Source organism: Pelobates fuscus, chromosome 4 (assembly GCF_036172605.1).
Source record: "Pelobates fuscus isolate aPelFus1 chromosome 4, aPelFus1.pri, whole genome shotgun sequence".
Lineage (NCBI taxonomy): Eukaryota > Metazoa > Chordata > Amphibia > Anura > Pelobatidae > Pelobates > Pelobates fuscus.
The window spans coordinates 59,681,113-59,702,530 of record NC_086320.1 but is presented as its reverse complement, the minus strand read 5'-3'; the positions used below and the strand labels follow the sequence as shown (position 1 = coordinate 59,702,530).

The 21,418-nt window shown below is 37.6% G+C and overlaps 1 protein-coding gene across 1 annotated transcript in view; it reads left to right on the top strand.

The window, feature by feature from the left end:
* Positions 1–21,134, top strand: part of SDC2 (syndecan 2) — a 75,315-nt gene extending 54,181 nt beyond the window's left edge. Inside the window, exons 2-5 of the mRNA XM_063451220.1 lie at positions 11,731–11,842; positions 14,972–15,111; positions 17,366–17,486; positions 18,825–21,134. Of these exons, the coding sequence (XP_063307290.1) occupies positions 11,731–11,842; positions 14,972–15,111; positions 17,366–17,486; positions 18,825–18,988 (537 nt within the window). The 3' untranslated portion in view covers positions 18,989–21,134. The remainder of the gene's footprint in view (positions 1–11,730; positions 11,843–14,971; positions 15,112–17,365; positions 17,487–18,824) is intronic.
* The last annotated feature ends 284 nt before the right edge of the window (positions 21,135–21,418 follow it).

The window sequence follows — 21,418 nt, the reverse complement described above, 5'->3', positions numbered from 1 at the left end:
GCAAAAAAAATGCACATCAATTTCTTAATCAAAGAACACAAGGGAGAGTTACATAGAAAACTGGTCCCTTGTGTCTCCAAAGACCACACACAACCATAACTCCCATAAAGTGTAAACAAACTGAAATCTGTTATTTTAAGTGGTTTAACTAAATGTTAATGTTCTTAGGGAATAATTTTTTTTGACAATTTTTTTATTTTTTTTTACTGAAACCATAATATCTTCCGATCAATTGATACTCTGAGGCTTTGCAATTAATATATTTCTGAAATACATGGACCACTCCCTTTAAATAGGACTGGTTTGCACTACCACATTTCAGAGGTCCACTGACCCATCAATTTTTATGGACTTATTCAGTATCCACAGAGTATTGCGAACACTGATCTGTCCATCCCTAATACTGATTAAAAGCAGATAAGTCATCTGGTCCACCTGTCAAGCCATTCCCTATTAAAAAGCAAATGTTTTATTCTTTATTCTGTTTCAAGATAAGGCAAGTCACACCATCTGCTTGTAACCTTTTCTCCTTGCCCATCCTCATCTTATGGCCACCTCTGCCCCAACTGTAGCTCTTCACCACCTCTGTTCCTTACACCAACTGACCTCCTCTCTCCTTCCACCATCTCCAACAGGGGATCCATATTGTTTTGTTACTAAAGATGACACATGGTGAATTATCTCATCCTAAAGGAGTACTATAGGGTCAGGAACACAAACATGTATTCCTGACCCTATAGGGTTAAAACCACCATCTAGCTACCCTGGTCCTCTCATGCCTCCCTTAAAAATAGCAAAATCTTACTTGTATTTAAGTCTGGAGTTGCTAGCTCTGGCTCTGTTTTCGTTAGACCTGCCCACTGCCTGCTGACATCAGCAGAAGTGTTAGCCTGATCCAATCACAGTGCTTCCCCATAGGATTGCCTGAGACTGACAAAGAGGCAGATCAGGGGCAGAGCCAGCATGATCCAAACAAAGCCCTGGCCAATCAGCATCTCCTCATATAGATGAATTGAATCAATAAATCTCTATGAGGAAAGTTCAGTGTCTGCAGGCAGAAGGAGGAGACACTGAATGTTTGGATGCATTTTAGGCAGCCATGACCCAGGAAGGATCTCTAACAGCCATCTAATGAGTGGCCAGTGAAGTTATCACTAGGCTCTAATGTAAACACTGCATTTTCTCTGAAAAGACCGTGTTTATAGCAAAAAGCCTGAAGTTAATGATTCTACTCACCAGAACAAATTCATTAAGCTGTAGTTGTTCTGGTGACTATAGTGTCCCTTTAAATATATTAAAATAATGCATATGTTGGCATATGTTGGCCTTTGCGTGAGCTGTTCCACTACCAAGTTAACTTATGGTGAATCTTTGGCAGCCCGTATGGCAATTTAAGAGTCATGGTGAATACAAGCTACAAACATCTAGAATTCCAAAGATTGTCTTTCACTGCTTTTCATTTACCTAGAATATTGGCAGCCTAGAGAAGCTGTTCTGGCAGCCATTCTGTGAAGGAAAGTCCAGATGGTCACATTCAAGCAGGTTCCTCTTAAGGCATAGAAGGTCTTGTAGTCAGAGGAAGAAACACAGCATTCCCCCGTGTTCTATGGTCCCGGGTGCCTGTAGGTCAGATATGATAACCCTCTGCACCTATTACATTATCCTGTATTTATATACACCTGTGCCAATAACTTTAAAAATTTCTTTTCTTCTACCACCTGTTCAATAAATCCTTCTTGATCATCATAGCTAATTATTATTGGCATATGAGTTTCAGCGCTAAGTAGATATTCCCCTTTAAAAATAAAAAGGGTGCATTAATATGTAAAAAAATATATATAAAAAATCATATAGATCAGAAAAAAGAAAAGAGAAAAAAAAAAAAAAAAGGGAAGAAAAAAATGTGTCCAAATGTTCTGTCTATAACAAAGTCCATTTCGTGATGGTTTGCAGGGACTCGATAATGAGTTGAGATACCTCATTATCGAGTCCCTGCAAACCATCACGAAATTTGGACTCTTGTTCAGGACTTTGTTATAGACAGAACATTTGGACACATTTTTTTTTTTCTCTTTCCTTTTTTCTGATCTATATGATTTTTATATATATATATATTTTTTTACATATTAATGCACCCTTTTTATTTTTAAAGGGGAATATCTACTTAGCGCTGAAACTCATATGCCAATTTGTTTTTTAGAATCTGGGAGAATTCTTTTCGTTTTAGCTGCTACTATTGTCTGAGTACCAGAAGGTACTATACTCATTGTATTATTCAAGCCATATTTTGACTTTTTATTTAGGTCTTTTATTTTAATTTCATATTGCGCTCTTTTCAAGTATTATTATAGCTAATTATTATACTATACCACTTCTACCTTCATCACATTAAATTCTGTTTCTTTTTTTTAAAGAAGTGGTGTTTGTAAAGAAATTGTCATTCACAACCAGCCCGATTAACTGCTCTTTTTCTGTTTACCCATTTGCGTTCCAATTTGGGACTAGTTGGCCAGGACAGTGCACCGTTTCTTTTTGTTGAAGAATTAAAAGCTTCCCACACTAACAGCTCTGCGGAAATCTTCTGTGCACTAACCATTTCCAGGTTGTTTGTAGACACGCTTGATCTTAAATATCCGTCTCCTGTTACTTTGTTAGTATTGATTTGTTTTCTGCAATGCACAATTGGTAAAAAGATTAGCTATAATATGAAGGCATTTAGGCCTCAGAGATTTAATTACAGAACGCAAATGTGTGATTTTTCTGGGAACAACAAGCAAGTGAAATGTCAAATTAAATTTAACTTATCATCTTCTGGTCAATTCCACATCTTCCAAATTTTTGACAGGCCTTTTAAAGTACAAGTATCCAAAAAAACAACACAACACAAATTGTTTTCTTTACAATGGGCTAGTTGCATTTTTGGAAATGCGTAGATTAAATATCCCGGTAAATTTGCGGCATGTATCATCCTCTGTATCTATGAAGGAGTAGAATTAAGTGTGACTTACAGCACATATTTTTAACACCTCACCAATCAACAAGTGCTATTGTTTTATAATCTTTCTAGCAGTGATGTTTATGCAAGTCTTTTCACAATGTAGCCCATTTTACTTGCTATGGTTATTAGGTCTATATTATCTTATAGCTCCTTCTTTCTGCTGATTCTGAAAGTCTCAATGATATTGAACCTCGGGTTCTCAAACTTTTAACTCGTGACCCCCACTATCTGCGAAGTTACTTGGCAGGGTCAGGCAAAAAAAAAAAAAAAAAACATGATTGCAACCAGAATTGGAAACCTGGAAAGAAATGGTTAAGATTAAAAAAAATTAAAATAAAAATCCCTACACTTAATTAGCATTAACTTGAAAACTGGGCTCGTTTTTGAAAAGAAAAGCCAGTGGGATCATTAAACAGAACAGTTTCACAACAGTGGTCTTACGTGTCAATTTGCTGCAACAATAAAAACTGGGCCAGCTTTTTTTTTTTCCTCAGTTTAAAAAATAAAATATAGATCACATATCTCACCTGTCTTAAAAATCAGGCGACCTTATTTCAATCTCTTGCTGCAGAGGTTATGTTCCTCAATATATAAAAGTAGAAATTAATCAATACACTGCTTTGTGAGCTGAACTCCCTTACAAGCTACCCAGCACGATTGATTACAACTGCCTTTGTAAGTTTTTAAAAAGGGACAATCTGCATTGCGAACATTCTTCTGTTCGGGCTTCTGCAGCTTCAAATGAGTTTCTATGTGGCTGCCCTGAAATTTGACCACTGGAGGAATTGTAGTAATCACAAGAGATACATGATGGCAAGGCAAAGGAAAGGCTAGTAGGTGAGCAGTTATTGTCATGCAGGGCTGAAAGGCTTTCTAGCGACTTTAATCATTTAGCCCATTGCCCATAGCATAGGAAGGGAAGTACAAAGTGTAGTCAAGTTAAAGCCTTTTGAAAAGTGCAGACGAGCACACGGCTTGCAAGGCTGCCTTCAGAACTGTTGCATCATTATTGTTTTTGGATGATAAAAAGATTAATCTGTGTGTTTATTTTATTTATAATGTTTAACAACCGGGTATTGAGACTTTCTTCATTTGCACAATGCAATAATGTTAAATAGGTACTTAAATACGTGGTGCAAAAAGTATACAGATTATTTAATTATTTTGATGATAAATGGAGTTTTAAGAGTCTGTTAACTTTTTACAAATAAATACAGGTATATTTATGTATTTATTTATTTTTGCAAAGTAGTTGCTATGAGCCATATTTCCTCTAATAACATGTTATGTGGCTTGTTGAGGTGACTTTAAAGGGGTACTAACACGGACAGAGCTTTAGTTGTGTATCTGATCTTGGTTAAAGGAACACTGCACACAAAAAGCACTCTGTCACATTTGTGACCGCTTATAAAAGTGCCAATCTCAATAGAAATTGTCACTTGTTATAATTGGTAGCAGAAGCTGACAGCCATTGAAGTTGTCTTGAACATCCATTAGCTCCATAGAGCTCATGAAGAGGGAGGTGTGCTAAGCTAGAGTGGTCTGCCTTTCCCCCTTCTCACTAAACCGTATTAAAGTCCTTTGAGAAGAATAGGAAAACTGCAATCTTGTGCGTGCCTGCCTCACTCACGACTCTAGTACAGAGATTTGTCAACGAGAAGCCGCTGATTGGTGTATTCCCCGACACCTGTGCCGAGGGAAAAATAGAAGTTTCGTAAAGCCTGCAGATAAGTTCTGTAGCTTTTGCAAGTTCTTTTAGATTGCCCCCCCCCAAAAAAACATGGAGAAATATATACAAGCATGTTTTCGTTAGGGTATATCTACTAAATTGTTTTGTTTTTCTATATTCTAACAGTGTGTTGTAGGAACATTTTCATTACTCTTTACGCAATTGTTGTGGTTTGTTTGTTTTTTTCTTTTCCTGCCGTGACAGAGATTTCGTTCTTTATGTCAAAATGCTGTCACTATGTACATAGACAATTTACTGGTTAGTTTTCAAGCAGCAACGCAAAACATAATTGACATTTTTTTTATTAAGGTTTTATATAAAATATGCCTGCAGCAATTAACAGGTGTTCATTATTGGATTAGAACTATGATGTTGAATAATTGGAAGCTTCGTTATGGGAACATTAATGTGCCTGAGCAAAGGGGTGGGTCTTTTTGTGTGCGTTTTTTTTTTTTTTTTTAATATTTTTTTAAATGGTAGTTTAAAAGGCAGGCTCTGTGTGCTAAAACTGCAACTCTGCATCCAATCTTTGTATAAATACAGATTTCCCATGTTGGCAGATGCATTTCTATTTTGCTCAGCAATTGGCAGTTAACTTGGCTCATCGGGCTTTGGAGTGTTCTACTCTGTAAACGTGCATTTGTATTTTTTTTTGCTTTACACAAGCAATCAGCCTTCATTCGATGTAGACTTGAAAGGCATGTGTGCAACATTCAAATATTTGGATGCTGAAAGGAGAGGAGGTGATATTTCCATGCTGAGATGTTGGGCATTGAGTGACAGACTAAACACTGCAGCAGTTTTTGTAAATGTAGGGTGCTTGTAGTGTCCCTTCTAATACTTCTATTATCTAATACTTGATACTCCTCTAGAAAGCTCAATTGTGGTTCACTTCGTAGCCCACAAGACAAACCTTTATTTCCGCAAGCTTCACTTTGTACTAAGACAGCTTTTATTTCAGCATTGGCAAAACACAACTTGGCCTGCGTGTCATTTCTGTTCAGTCTGCCATGATTTTGAACTGATAATATATACAGTGACTTAATAATGAGCATTGTTCTCTCGGTAAAGCCCTCTCACCAGTTTGTCTTAAAGGCTGCTAGTTGGAGTCTTTTGACCCTCAGAAGGATGGAGTATATGATCAGCGTATCTCTACAAATGATGGGTACTTCGTGATATCATAGAGCCAACTAAGGTGTCACACTACATGACACAAAACTAGTTAAGGATTGCCTTTTGCTATTCAGGTCCAATGAATACCAAAGTATAATTTTTTTCTTTTTTGTTTCTTACGTTAAGCTAGGCTTGTTATCTCTGTTGTCTGATCGATTTCTCGTGAGTTTGAAAAATAGTCTGCGCGGCAAGCATTACCCCTTTTTGTAATTGAATATGTTGGGTGTTAATCATGATGACGTTGTTTGGTATGTAAGCCATAAATCAGATGCTTGTACTGGGCTCTTCCAATTACATTGAACTTTAATTCATACCCAGCCAGATAAATACCTATTACAATGTGTTTCAGAGGAGGTTACATACATTGTGTGATACATGGCTGTCACTATTGGATGACCCCTTTGACAAATTGTTATCCTTTTTTACTGTAGTATCCATGAACACTGCTGCTACAACATACACTACTACAACGGGATTATTGGCACTGCTATCTGATGTGAAATATAGAACCTCTTGCATTCAATAACTGCCAAAGTGCCAGCGCCGGGCTCCCTCGGCATTGATGACCTCTAACTCCCCCGCCAACGTCCGCTTCCGAGTGGAGCGGAATGCGCATGCGCGGCAAGTGCCGCATGCATTTAAACAGTCCATAGGAAAGCATTTCTCAATGCTTTCCTATGGACGTTCTGCACGCTGGATGCGAATTTCGCATCCAGCGTCGCAGATGCGCCTATAGCGGCTGTGAGGAAGACAGCAACTAGAGGTTGGATTAACCCTGCTATGTAAACATAGCAGTTTCTCTGAAACTGCTATGTTTACATCTGAAGGGTTAAAACTTGAGGGACCTGGCACCCAGACCACTTCATTGAGCTGAAGTGGTGTGGGTGACTATAGTGTCCCTTTAATATAAGTCAAAGAGAATACTGAAATCCAGCTTCTCTTTTTCACAAACAGCTGTTTCTGCTGTTGATCCAAAAGGTTACAAAAACACTTTAAGTTGTTTCCACTTGTGCCTGAACGATTAAATGCTCCAAGACCAGTTCACAGAGTTAGAAAAATGGATCATAGATAACTTTACCTAAACACTGACAAAACTGTAACAATGGTCTTTGAAACCGTACCTAAATTACATAAATTACAAAATTCCCATCTATGCATCAGAGCAAAATCACACTGAGTCTGTTCTTTCAAATATTTCGGTATGTTGCTAGACCCCAATCTATCTTTTGGCCTCCACATTGAAAAACTCCTGAAACTTTATCCAAAACCATGACCCTTGTACATAAATAAATCCTGCCTAAGCCCCACGGTAAGGAAACAGATAGCGTAACAAATGCTAATGCCAGTCTTTGAATATGAGGGTGTAGTGTATGCACCTGTGCCACACAGCCACCTTCATAAACTTACTATGTTGTATAACTCATTCTGCTGCATTTTCTTGGCTGAAGTGTCCAATTAGAACTGCACATAATTTGGTGCAAATTTTGTTCATTATTTTTAAATTATTATTTTTTTTTCTATGTTAACATTATATAAAACATTCTCCCTGGATTTATATTGATGAATATTCATGGGAAGTTAACACCAATAACCTGCATATATAAATAAGAAACTAATAAAACCCAATGAAATAGGTGGCTAAGTAGCAGTGGCAATTATATTTATTCCCACACTACTCCCAGTAATAAATGTCACACAGAGTGACTGCAATCCTAAATTCCGACTTCAAACATCTATACCTGTCCATCACATGGCGAGAGAGAGTGAGAGTGAGAGTGTGTGTATGTGTGTATATGTATGTAAAATATCAACTCTATTTTGCATCATTAAAAAGGCTGGTAATATTTACATTTAAACAGATCCCATCAGGTCTCACTGCCTTTCATCTCACATGCCACACTGCTCTCACTGTTTCTGTTTCTGTCCTACTCAGAAGTGAAGAGAGTAGACCACAAACCGCCTGACCCCCCCAGTAAACCTGAGGGTAGCTTCCTTTCTATGGCAAGTAGATTGGCTAAAAACTAGTGCTTTGTGGATAAACATGTGTATGCTTGTGTGTACAAGTGGATGTGTCTATCATATTGTGTATGTGAAAGTATACCTATGTTTATGTCTGTGAGCATGTATGTGTGTGTCTGGAAGAGTGTGTGAACGTGTGTTTCAGCTGTTCAGCCAGCCAGTGATTATATGAGGTTGCCCAAACATTCTGATGAGATCTCTGCATACAACCATTCACAACTATAGATACTGTGGTGCGTTGTGTGCCCTGTGTGATCATTGTTACTCATGTAGAAGATACTTCAGGATGTAATTTATTGTGTTTGTGTGAATATATTTATATATTATGCACAAACACAGGTTATATTAGCTGGGTGTTATTTCAGTGGGCAGATCATGTTTTTCCTGTATTACACAGTGGGCGATGTCACAATGTGAAATAAAAAAAACATGAGAGGTGTGATATGTTCCAGCCTGTGTGATTGAGCTACACTCCCAGGCAGAGGCATAATTCAGCCCCTCTCCCATTACTGCTATGTTGTTAGAGGGGCTGAAGAGGCATACATTGTGTCTCTTTACCGCTGCTCTCTCGGCATATGGGTGATAGAAATTTGGATTAATGGCAGCCGCTGCCAATAAACTGCTTACGCTTGTGATTGAGACTCGTCTTGCAATTGCTCAAATGCTAAGAGAGCGGCGTTGTCGAGAGAGACACATTGTTAATTGTTTACAAATCTCACAGGCCAGGACACTCATATTAAGCCCTAGCCCTAAAAATATAAAATTCAAATAAAAAACAGTAGTATAAAAGACATAACATTGAGGAATAAATGAGAAGAAAATAACACTTTTTATTTTGAGGCTGCTGTATATATAAATATATGCTTTAATCTAGGTAGACACATTGTAGGCCAATAACCTGTCAGTGATCCATAAATCGTTGTTATTTTTGCAGATATGTGCCAATTGTTTTCCCTCTGAATATAACCGAAACTTTACATTTTGTAATTTATCACATGGCTTAATTTTCAGCCTAAAGTCCCTTTCAATGATCTTGGAATTAGATGCAATATTTATCTGCTTTAAGAATAAGGCATGATCACAGAAAAAAGTCTTATAGCTCCCATCTCCCACTCATTGTCTAACATAATACGTGATAGTGCTTCCGGACAATCATTGCTCACATCCCGTAGACCACGACAATAATCTCAGTCCCGTGGGCTGTTCACTAAAACTGGTTGTGCAACATTTACTCCAGGAGGTTTCTCAACAAAGGCTGGGATTTGTTTGTTTTGTACAGCTATTTGCCATCCCTGATTCACTAGTTTTCCTATGATTAACGGTAGACAGATGCAGCATGATTAACAGATACTTTGCAACAGAAGGATTAGTGCCAGAAGGTTTCCATGAAACCTCTTTATCTCATCGCCAACATTTTGTAAAAGTGTCTAAAAGATTACTATATTGAGAATATCAAGCGATCCGAATTTAATTCACTGAAAAACTTTTATTATTCCATTTGTTACACATTTACAGAGCTGTAGGATTTGTTGGTGCTTTATAAATAGTAATAATAATTTATCTATAAAAACAAAAAATAATTATATTTTGGGACTGATGTGTCCTATAGTCATTGCTGATTCCCAGGAGTAGTGGGAGTTTGAGCACAAGGCTTAATTTTGTATGTTAATACTTTTAGGTTAGGGCAAGTGTTATATGTACACTCTAGATGTAGAACATTTTTTTAAAAATGCATGTTTTTGAATCCTGTCTGTGTATATTTGTGCATACAGAAAGACTGTTTTGGCCCCCCCTAGTCAATTCTTGTCAGGTGTCTGAACTCTTCTCAATATAAAGCACAGGCCACATAGTCACGGGTACTAACCTACCCCAGATAGCAAATCAGTTTTTTAATGAGCGTTATTGTGTGGGCTTCACGTCTTGCTATATTATTTGTTATAATCAGGGTTATATAGATTAAATATTCCATGAGAGATAAAGGTGAGAAAGTAAATGTCTAAACAAGACTGAATGTTATGTCCTGAAGACACTTTATTTCTTTTTTTGTAATCTTTCGAGAAACACTTTTTCTAGCATTATGATAAAAAAAATTGAACAAGATGGAAGACAATATACAAAAAAAAGATCACAATCTGAGCCCGGGTATTCCAGACCTTTAAATTAGAAATCTATGGTGGAGAAACTCTTTGAAAGGACACAAAGGGATTATAATGACTTTGTTTGGCAAAAGAATATCAGTGTTAGGACTTAATATTATACCTTGAAAGGAGAAACTGAGATTTAGCTCCACTTTGTAAACCCATTAACACACACTGCAGGGATTCTATTGCAGCTCTCTTTATCCTCCAGAAAGAAATGTAGTATAATGAGAGAAATGATGTCTCGTAAGGTGTTCAAACTTCGTCCGGAAAAAAAAATGAAATCATGTTTTTATTACACTGGGTATAAAAATATAAAAATGGCCAGTGTCCTCTATCCCAATATTTCAGGTGTCTAAATATGCATTTGTGTGGTTGGTATTAATGTTAAATGATATCTATTTTTTATGAATGAGGTATTCTTCTTAATGAAAATTGTTTGCGGTTTTTGAGAACAGGAAAAGAAAACCGATACAGTACAAACACTCTTTTACTCTCACTATTTCAAAGTATAGATAAATGATTTGATTATTTTTTTTCCCTCCGGGCTCAACTGGAGTCTTCACTTAGTCAACCGACCTAATTTTAGTATTAACACGCATCATCCTATTTATCTTAACCTAGTCTTTAACAAAGGCTGTGTCTGTGTAGCAATGTTAGTAAGTTTTCTGAGTGCTTTGAATAAATTATATTTTGCACAATGGCTCTGTCTGTATTCAGTAATGAACACTCACTGCCACATGTCCGCACTTGTCTATATCCGTGTTCTGTCTTTGTGTAGTGTTCGTAGATTTTAAGGAAATTGAACTTCATGCTTGTACGTAAACCACAATACCATTTGTTTATAGGAGGGTTGGTTGGTTTTCTTTTGTTGTTTTTATTTTGTTTTGTCGTTTACATGAAAGCATGTTCTTCTAGTAACTAGGTTTGTCAGTGATTCCAAAAGGGATTACCAGAATTGAATAATAAAGTATACCTAGTGGGCCACCATCAAAACTCATTTTATTTATTTTTTTTAAATTATGTTTCTCGTTGTCAGGCTACAGAAGGGCTAAAAAGGAACACTAGTGTTAGTGATACAAGCCTGTCACTAGTCAAAAATAGGTGCGCTCCCTGATTGCAATTAAAAAATGTAAGTTTTACTTACCTTTTTACAATGCTGCGGCGCCCTTGGTGCTGCTCACCTCTCGCTATGTCACAGTGGAGACATGGCCTCCTTGGCTGATGTCCAATCCAATTTTCATTGAGGAGCATTGGGGACCTAATGCATATGCGCAGCGAGCATGCCTTCAAACATACCCATAACAAAGGTTTGAATCAATGCTTTCCTATTGGGGATTCCGCGTCACATGACCTTGTTTTACTCTGTCATACTGAAAGCCACTAGAGGTGGACTTAACTCGGCAATATAACCATTTCAATGTTGTACACTACAGGGTTAAAATGGCATTGGGATGAAGTGGTCTGACTGGCATAGTGTCCCATCAATGCACACCTCTGCCAGACATATATTTAGTCTCTTGCCACACTTATACCTCTTCTTGCACCCATGCCATCCTTCTAGCAATATTATGTAGCTTTAAATCCACAATGTTATACAAAATAATTTGTTTTGTGCTGTTTATTTTTTCTTTTACCATTAACCATTTATCGTCTTAATATTGTATTTACAGTGGGTAAAAACAACATCTGACAAAGACCTGTACATCGATAACACGTCAGTTGAAGAGTCATCAGGAGCGTATCCAATTGATGATGATGATTACTCTTCTGGATCAGGCTCTGGTAAAAGCTCATTTTCTTTCTTTTCTTTCTTTCTTTCTTTCTTTCTTTCTTCATAGATAAACTCTTGGGCTTGAAATATTATTGTGTTCAAATAAGTTCATGGTATATTTATTTTATTATCTGATCTGATTTTTCTTAAAGAAAATTATAATGCAAGGATTTGTACTTTAGCTTATTTAATGATGACATACTGTCAGTTTCAAGACTTGAAGAATGAGAAAGTAGGTTTGGGCACACCCAGTAGTTTCTTCAGCAGGTAGACTTTATTGTGGAGTACAAACATTTAGACAGCGTTTCGGCTCCCCTGAGCCTTTGTCAAGGCTCTACTGGGTTTGTCCAAACCTACTTTTTGTTCCACTGGTCAAACAAACTTGTTTGCGTTCATACGAAGAAGTAAGTAGAAGTATAGATCAGGGTGTTGCAGTGGATGTGATCTATTTGGATTTTGCCAAGGCATTTGATACAGTTCCACACAATAGATCAGTGTTTAAACTCCAGGAAATTGGTCTAGATGAAAATGCTTGTTCTTCGGTAGAACATTGGCTTAAAAACAGAGTACAAAGAGTTGTTGTTAATGGTAAATTTTCAAGCTGGACAGAGGTGGCAAGTGGTGTCCCTCAGGGGTCTGTTCTGGGACCCCTTCTATTTAACATGTTTATAAATGATCTTGAAGACAGCATTGAAAGTCATGTTTCAGTGTTTGCAGATGACACAAAACTTTGTAAAATAATACAATGTGAGCAAGATATTACTTTGCTGCAGAGGGATTTAGATAGACTGGAGGACTGGGCACTCAAATGGCAGATGAAATTTAATGTTGAAAAATGCAAAGTTATGCACTTCGGCGTAAAGAATACACAAGAAACGCAAACCCTTAATGGAAGCGAATTAGGAATAACAACACACGAAAAGGACTTGGGAATTGTTATAGACAACAAACTATGCAACAATGTGCAATGTCAATCAGCAGGGGCCAAGGCCAGTAAGGTATTGTCATGCATGAAAAAGGGCATTCATTCTCGGGACGAGAATATCATTTTGCCTCTTTATAAATCACTGGTAAGACCACATATTGAATATGCTGTGCAATTTTGGGCACCTGTTCTAAAGAAGGATATTATTGCACTAGAAAAAGTGCAGAGGCGGGCTACAAAATTAATAAAAGGAATGGAACATATCAGCTATGAAGAAAGGTTAACAAATTTAAACCTATTTAGTTTAGAAAAACGTCGCCTGAGAGGGGATATGATAACATTATACAAATATATTCGGGGCCAATACAAACCATTGTGTGGAAATCTATTCACAAATCGGACTTTACATAGGACACGAGGCCATGCGTTTAGACTGGAAGAAAGAAGATTTCGTCTAAGGCAAAGGATAGTTTTTTTTTTTTTACTGTAAGAACAATCAGGATGTGGAATTCTCTGCCTGAAGAAGTGGTTCTATCAGAGTCCATACAGATGTTCAAACAGCTACTAGATGCATACTTACAAAAACAGAATATTCAAGGATATAATCTTTCAATCTAGGATAATAACTGCTTGATCCAAGGATAAATCTGACTGCCATTCTGGGGTCAAGAAGGAATGTTTTTCCTAGCTTGTTGCAAAATTGTGCTTCAAACTGTTTTTTTTTTTGCCTTCTTTTGGATCAACAGCAAAAAAAACTAATGTGAGGAAGGCTGAACTTGATGGACGCAAGTCTCTTTTCAGCTATGTAACTATGTAACTATGGATTTGTCTGGGCTGGAGCCGTCCCTGTTTTGGAGCACCCTAGTGGGAGTACTCCCTGAAAAAGTGTGTGTGCAATTTCATCTGAAAATTCTACAAGACTTGAAGAATGAGGTCAGGCTCTTCTGTAAGTGGGGACAGAAAAGTTGTTGAGGCCTTCACTTGCCTGGCAGATGTGTAAGCTTGAAGTAGGGAGATAATCTAAGCAGGAGATACTATATAATGGAAACAAAACAAAGTGTCTTTCTTAGTGCAGTTTTCCATGCACCTGTCTACTCCCCAGTGTGTCCATGTCATAACTCTAGTGGAACCTTAACTAATAGCTGAGACCAGATAACTTAAATGGACTCTATAGTCACCAAAACAACTTTAGCTTCATGAAGCAGTATTTGTGTATAGATCATGCTCCTGCACTCTCACAGCTTAATACTTTGCCATTTAGGAGTTAAATCACTTGGTTTATACAGCTCAAGGCACACCTCCCTGCATGTGATTTGCACAGCCTTCATAAACACTTCCTGTAAAGAGTCATCTAATGGTTACACTTTATTTTAAATTCGGTTTAATGTAGAATTTATTTTCTCGTGCTCTGTTAATAGCTTGCTAGACCCTGCAGGAGCACCCTTTGTGTAATTAAAGTTCAATTTACAGAGCAGTAGATAAAAACTTTGAAAGTAGGTGAACATGTGATTGAAAATTAGACCATATTTTTCACGTTGGCTGTGTGGCTATGGGTGTGTGGCAAAGGGAGGTGTGGCTATGGCTGCATAAACAGGAACACAATTGATTTAACTCCTAAATGGCAGTGAATTGAGAAGTGACACTTCAGAGGCATAATCTATACACAGAAACTGTTTAATTAAGCTAGAGTTGTTTTGGAGACTTAAATGCTGCATCTGTTCCATTGAACCTCCCAATTCAGCAGACCTCAGCCTGCCCTTTGCTCTTTTGACAGCAATCATTGATGGTACCAGTTGACACCTTAGTATAGGTATCTGTTTCTAATAGACTACCAAACCTACACGTGGAGCCTGTACATGTCTTCCTGTCTGTGTCACTCTTCATATTCCTGTTTGTTAGGAGTTGCATTACACAGCAGTTGGAGTGTCAGGGAATACAATATCTCTGGCACTCAAGCTACTCTGGCACATAGGACGCAATATTGTGTGTGTGCATATATTTCTGAAGAAATGCATTTGCGTATATGTGTCTACTGCTGTACTTGGTGAGGCTAATGATTTGCTGTAGAGTACTCCTCCTTCCCCACCAAACAACATCATGGAAATGTGTGGCACAGTCCACAACTCTGCATTGTAAATGGAAAGGAATGTTTTACTCTTTATCCATTATTTGACTTCATAAAAGAAAATTATTGACCAATTTTTGTACTCAACAGGTGATGTAGAAACAGATGACGTGGACGATATTGTGGCGTCAACACCTCAACCGATGCCAGAAAGTCCACCAACTAGTGATGCTCCAGAAGATGAGCTTACTACACCGAAAATACAAACAAATTTGCCAGAAGAAACAGAGGTATGTATATAATGCATTAATACAAGTTCTTTCTCAAGAGAACCTTCTAAGTCCTTTCTCAAAGTCTTAAGAAAGGACCGGGTAAGGTCCGAAACATTCACATGTCTGTTTGTGTTAATATAGAATAAACATTATTTTTTTTCCTTTTCAAAACATGACCCATCAGTTCCCATAATACTTTCTTGTAATGGAATATCTGTTGCCTATTTTGGAGCAACCGGGAATGAAACATTGAGCATATATTTTTATAAATAATCAAAGCTTACATTTTCATGTTTTACCCCACTACCCAGGCTTTAAAAGTTACTCACCAAAAACCCTTACCAAAATGTTCCCCCAAAAAAGAAGCTTTTTTTTAAAAAAATAAAAAAACAAATTTTGGTGCTATAAAAGTGCACTAGTATGTCACGGAGGAGAAAGCGCAACTGCACATGCATGCAATGGGAAAATGTCATGACGCTCTTGTCTGGTATACATCTGTGCGGTTGCCATAGGCGTGCGCAGCCTATTGCATGTGTGTCTCTCTCAAAGCATGGGTGCCAAGGCGTGTATAGTGTATCCATAAGGTATTTGGCACCTATCATAAAAACCATACTCATAATTACGCTCTCAAACACACACATAATACCTTTAAAAATACACACCAAACACATTCACAATTACATCCTCAAACACACACACACACACACACACACAATTACATCCTCAAACATACATACATACAATTACACCTTAAAAATCAGTAAAATAAAAATTAATACCTGGGTGCCACTGCCCACTTTGCTCCTTGAAAGCTCTATGCTCAGCTCCTGACTGAAACTTCTGCTTAAATAGTTGAATTTCCTGCTTCCAACAGAAGGGGAGAAATCAAGAGCACAGTGATAAATGGTACACTGTGGGTCAAAGGTCACCCCGCAACTGCCAGCAGCTCTGGACTCCCTGCTCACCCTCCCCTCACTGCCAGCAGCTCTGCCCACCCTTCCCTCACTGCCAGCAGTTCTGCCCACCCTCCCCTCACTGCCAGCAGTTCTGCCCACCCTCCCCTCACTGCCAGCAGCTCTGCCCACCCTCCCCTCACTGTCAGCAGCTCTGCCCACCCTCCCCTCACTGTCAGCAGCTCTGCCCACCCTCCCCTCACTGTCAGCAGCTCTGCCCACCCTCCCCTCACTGTCAGCAGCTCTGCCCACCCTCCCCTCACTGTCAGCAGCTCTGCCCACCCTCCCCTCACTGCCAGCAGCTCTGCCCACCCTCCCCTCACTGCCAGCAGCTCTGCCCACCCTCCCCTCACTGCCAGCAGCTCTGCCCACCCTCCCCTCACTGCCAGCAGCTCTGCCCACCCTCCCCTCACTGTCAGCAGCTCTGCCCACACTCCCCTCACTGTCAGCAGCACTGCTAGCAGCTCTGGACTCGCAGCTCTGCTCCCCTCCACTCACTGCCAGCAGCTCTGGACTCCCTGTTCACCTCCTCTTACTGCCTGACAGCCTTTTACACAGACATGAAGCAAACCTTTAAGTCCCGCTTGGGCTGCCCGGCTGTGCCTGAATAACAGGTCACATGCTTCCTGTGTGTAAAGGCTGTCAGACGGAGCAGGATTACCAGGGTGGTTTCTCTCCAGAATCGATCATCCTGGTTGCTGTGAGTGGAAACACAGTGAAGGCTGTTCCAGGCTCCCAGCGTGAGTGTGTTTCTGCAGCACTGTGGAGCCCCAGCTGCCGGGAACAGTCGAGCCGACAGGTCTCAATCCATAGGCGTGCCGCAGGGATTAGGCACACCCAGCACACTCTGTGCGCACGCCTATGGCGGTTGCTCAACGTGAACGCCAGCAACACGCAGGCCATGCAGCCCAGGGACACTCAGAATAGACAAAAAGCGCGGCGTAAGTGCCACAAATCTTCACAGAAACCCCAGGACCAGCAGGGAAATAGTAAATACTATTTAATAGTAAATGCTAATGCAAAGGAGTAAAAGAAATGAAATAAAAGATGAAAAAAATAATTATTTAAAAAAACATATGCTGCAAGCAAATGTCTACAAAGAGAAAATATAGTAGGATCAACGAGATAATACATAAACGAATGAGATATACAAAAAAAAAAAAGAAAAAGAAATGTAAAAAAATGCACAAGTTTTGCCCAGAAAAAAGTCTGTTGTATCGGGATAGGACAGGCGAAAAAAAATGACTGTGAAGGTGGGATAGGTAGGAGGGGATATTTATACATTTTCATTCTTATTTTTTATTTATTTTATTTTGCAGGAACCTGAAGGATCAGTGAAGCAGAAAGAAGACACTGAACTGACACAGGTTAAATCTGAAATTGATGTGCGCACAGAAAAACACACAGAAAACCTTTTCCACAGAACAGAAGTTCTTGCAGGTGAATTAGCTGCATATTTATATCTAAATTTTGCCATCAGTGAAGTTTGATTTCATTTTGCCCCCCACCCTTTAATCATAATAATTATGAAATATTTACTAAATAATATCGTAATTCTGAAAGTACTATATTTTTACTATCTATCTTGGGTATTTTAATACATTATATTTTTAAATTACATATTTTTTACCTACATTTATCCGTACAAAACTATAGACCCGTATAAAACTCGGCTAGATAAAGATGGACTAAAACAATGTTACTGCAAACTCTGTCTGTAAATTCTTTTGTGGCTTCTGTAATAAATCTCCTTCATGGATAAAGCACTGGGGGAAAAAAAAAACACTTCATACCTCTAGTGATGTACAAATTCTCCAAACTTTATATTTCTCAAATTTAAACTTACACGTAAGCGGGAGTTTTTTTTTTGTCTTTTAATCATCAACCTATGGCTTTATAAACTGGAAAATAATAAAGTTTTGATATTTTGCACATCTCTCCATCTATGACACGTATTTGCAATGTTTGGTTAATTGATTTATCCCGCAAGCTATGCTATTGTCATAATATTGGACGATAGATTTATAGACAGAGGGTGGAGTAATGTTGCTTTAATCAACCATAATACACCGTTGTGATGGGTTTATCTAGCCTTATTTTACACAGGCCTATATTTCTATACAATTGTTTGTTCAGTTATCTGCTGGAGAGCTTAGAAAATATTTATGTTTTGATTTATGAATATATGGTTGATGTTGAAGTTTCACTACATTAATTTATACATTAATTAGACCCCCTCAACCATGTAATTTTGGCCTATTTTTTGCATGGTCTGCCCTAGTCAAGGCTGTTGTCATTGACCCTCCAACAAACCTGAGCTCTGTTTCTGTGAGTGATGCATGTGGAGGAAGATTGAGTGTGCCTGTGTGTCCTGACTGAGAATTGTGTGTGTAATGGCTGAATTGTGTGTAGTGGAATATGAGAGGTGTATGGTTGTGTATGCACTCTTCTTCTACCCTCCTCCACACTGTGTACCTTTCCTGGGAGTCCAATGGAGTGTGAGCTAGATCCCTGATGGGCCAATAGGGGTTCTTTGTGATTTACAGCAATATCAGTTCAGATCTTGGTTCCGGCACTCTGACTAACCAAAAAGTGCCTGGGCACTGTGAGGGTGTCCTATAAGTGGTCTTTACATTGGTACATCTGCACATATGACCTTAATTGTGTAACTTAGATATCCTAAACCAAACCCTCAACCTCAAAGGCCAATTCACAGATTTTGTAGTGTATTTGTAACTTTGACTAACAAATAACCTATGTGTTCTATTGTTTATACAGCGGTTATTGCTGGTGGTGGCATTGGATTCCTGTTTGCCGTTTTCTTAATTCTCCTGTTGGTCTATCGCATGAGAAAGAAGGATGAAGGCAGCTATGACCTCGGAGAACGAAAGCCTTCAAGTGCAGTCTACCAAAAGGCACCTACTAAAGAGTTTTATGCATAAAACTCCTATTTTTAGTGTCTCTTTTTATGAGATCACTGAACTTTCTTTTAAACAAAGCTTTTGCATAGATTAATGAAGATTTTTTTTTTTTTCTCATTGAAAAGCCTTTACGGCAATTTTATGATTTAAAAAAAAAAAAATCCCATTGTATTTAAAAACTTTTCATGTATTCCTTAAGAAAAAAATACAAAAACAAAAAATGAAGTAAAATCAGATCTTAACATTTGCATTGTTGAGTGAATAACAGTGGCAGAGTATTATTTTATAAGACCATTGATATTCATTAAAACGTCGTAAAACCTTTGATGCATAAACACAAATTTTTAAAAATGGAAATGATTGTTTCAAGCTTCGGGTCTATGATAGGTTGTTTAATATTTTTAGCATGTCTCAGATCTTTCAAATTTTTAGTTTTTATTTCATTAATTTATCATTTTCCAAACAAATGCCTTTTGTAGTTGTCATGGTGCAATTGTCATAGGGTAATTCAGATATACAATATATTAGTGTAAATGTATTTTTTTTTCTATGTAAACTTTTACTTCCAAAATATGTATAAATATGTGTCATGATATCCATTTTACATTGCTCTGTTGTGTGTTTTTTTTTTTTCCTTCCGTTTATTTTTTTTTTCTGTTTGTTTTTTGTTTTGTATTTTAATGTATTTTCTGATCGGTTTTAACATGGCAATTGTTTAAACCTTGGAAAATGTCTACAAACGTTACAGAGTAAGCTACTATTTCTCTAAAGGTGCATTCTCTCTTACTGTAAGAAAGACCATCAGTTTGGTACTCTGCTGTGTTTTTTTATGTTTTTCTTGTGAAAGATATATTTTTCTTTTCTCTCTTTCTCTGTAAGTCATCTACCTTGTCCACATCGTTGGATACTAGTATATGGAAGCCCCCCGTTTTACTTGCAAAGATAGATTACAGAAATAAATTAGAACTTCAGATAGTGAAGGATTTGATCAGATCACTGAAATTTCTGAACCTCTTATGTACACTTTAATTTTTATTTTATTTTTGTTCTGTTATTAAATGCAAGACCAGGTTAAATGGAATCTATCTTGTTTGACTTTTTGAACCCGTGTAGTCCAACATTATTTGTTTTTGGAGTGTTTTTGAATTATTCTGCTCTGTATTACCTGTTTGGAAATCCACCCCAAACAGGTAATTTTCTGGGCATCTAAATCTAGAACATTAAATCAGTATCTTACCAACTTGTTAATCAGTAAATCCAAAATGCCTAAACCTGATTGATCTGTTGACATTAAAAATAATAATAATAAACAAATTCCACTTAATGCAAAATGTAGAATTTAAATTTATTCTGTTTTGCCAAAGACTTTTTTTTTAAGGTACATAATCTTCAAATTATTTGTATGTAGATAGATTCCATTTAATAGAGTTGACAGGGTAAAACAATATCACAGAATCTTAAGGAATCAGGGTTCGTGTGTTTTCTGATTTAGGCTCTAACTTGTTTGGTTTTATTGTAAATGTATAAACCAATTGCCTATGACATTCATTTAGTCGTAGGAGCGGATGCACCTTTACCACCATAGCTACTGCAGAGGGTCAGTACAGTACTGCGCATAATGGCAAGCAGATGCTGATGGCTGCAAATGTTATTGCATATGTTCTATTGCAGGTTGGGTAAGTTGCAAATCTTCGAGCCTTAGCAACTCCAGTTTCAGGCTAATTGCGGCCCAACTAGAGCTGAAGGGTGACAGGTTGCCTGTCTATTTTTTTGGGTAGAGTACTACATGGATGGAGCCAAAATCCAAAGACTATATAGCAGTATTCTGACAAAGTTGCCAGGCCACTGTATTTAACTCCGTTACATTTTAAAGGTACGAATAGGAGTTCAAGAGCAATTTTGTCTTTTTTTTTTTCTTCAACATGCATTTAAGTTGTAAAAGTCTTTTTAAGCCTTTGAAGTGCCTATGATTCCATGTAAATTGTTACAGACTATGTTACGAAGTGTATGATCTATGTTACGAAGTGTATGATCGTAAACAAAGATGTTGGTATTTTATAAGCACAGAAAAAAAAATCTAATGGTAATTTTGTAGTCTTACATCAATAGACCTATAATGTAATTTGGGAGCATAAACACTACTGAATAAAATCATGTGGCCTAATAATGGCTATTTCTGTGTCATTATTTCTTATCATACTTTTCTTTAATGAGAACCTCAAATTACATCTGCTGCTTTTGTGTTCCTTTTTATTTTATATATTTTCCATGCTTTTACCAAAGTTATGTGCAGTGTTTTAAATCGAATGTTGATCAAAGAACAAACTAGTTGTGTTGAAACTAAAACCCATTATTTTCTTCCTAAACAAAGACATTTGAAAAATGTAGGATAAATATTCCTTGTTGGGTGATCTTTTTCAACCCCTTCATGACAATTCGATACAGTTATAG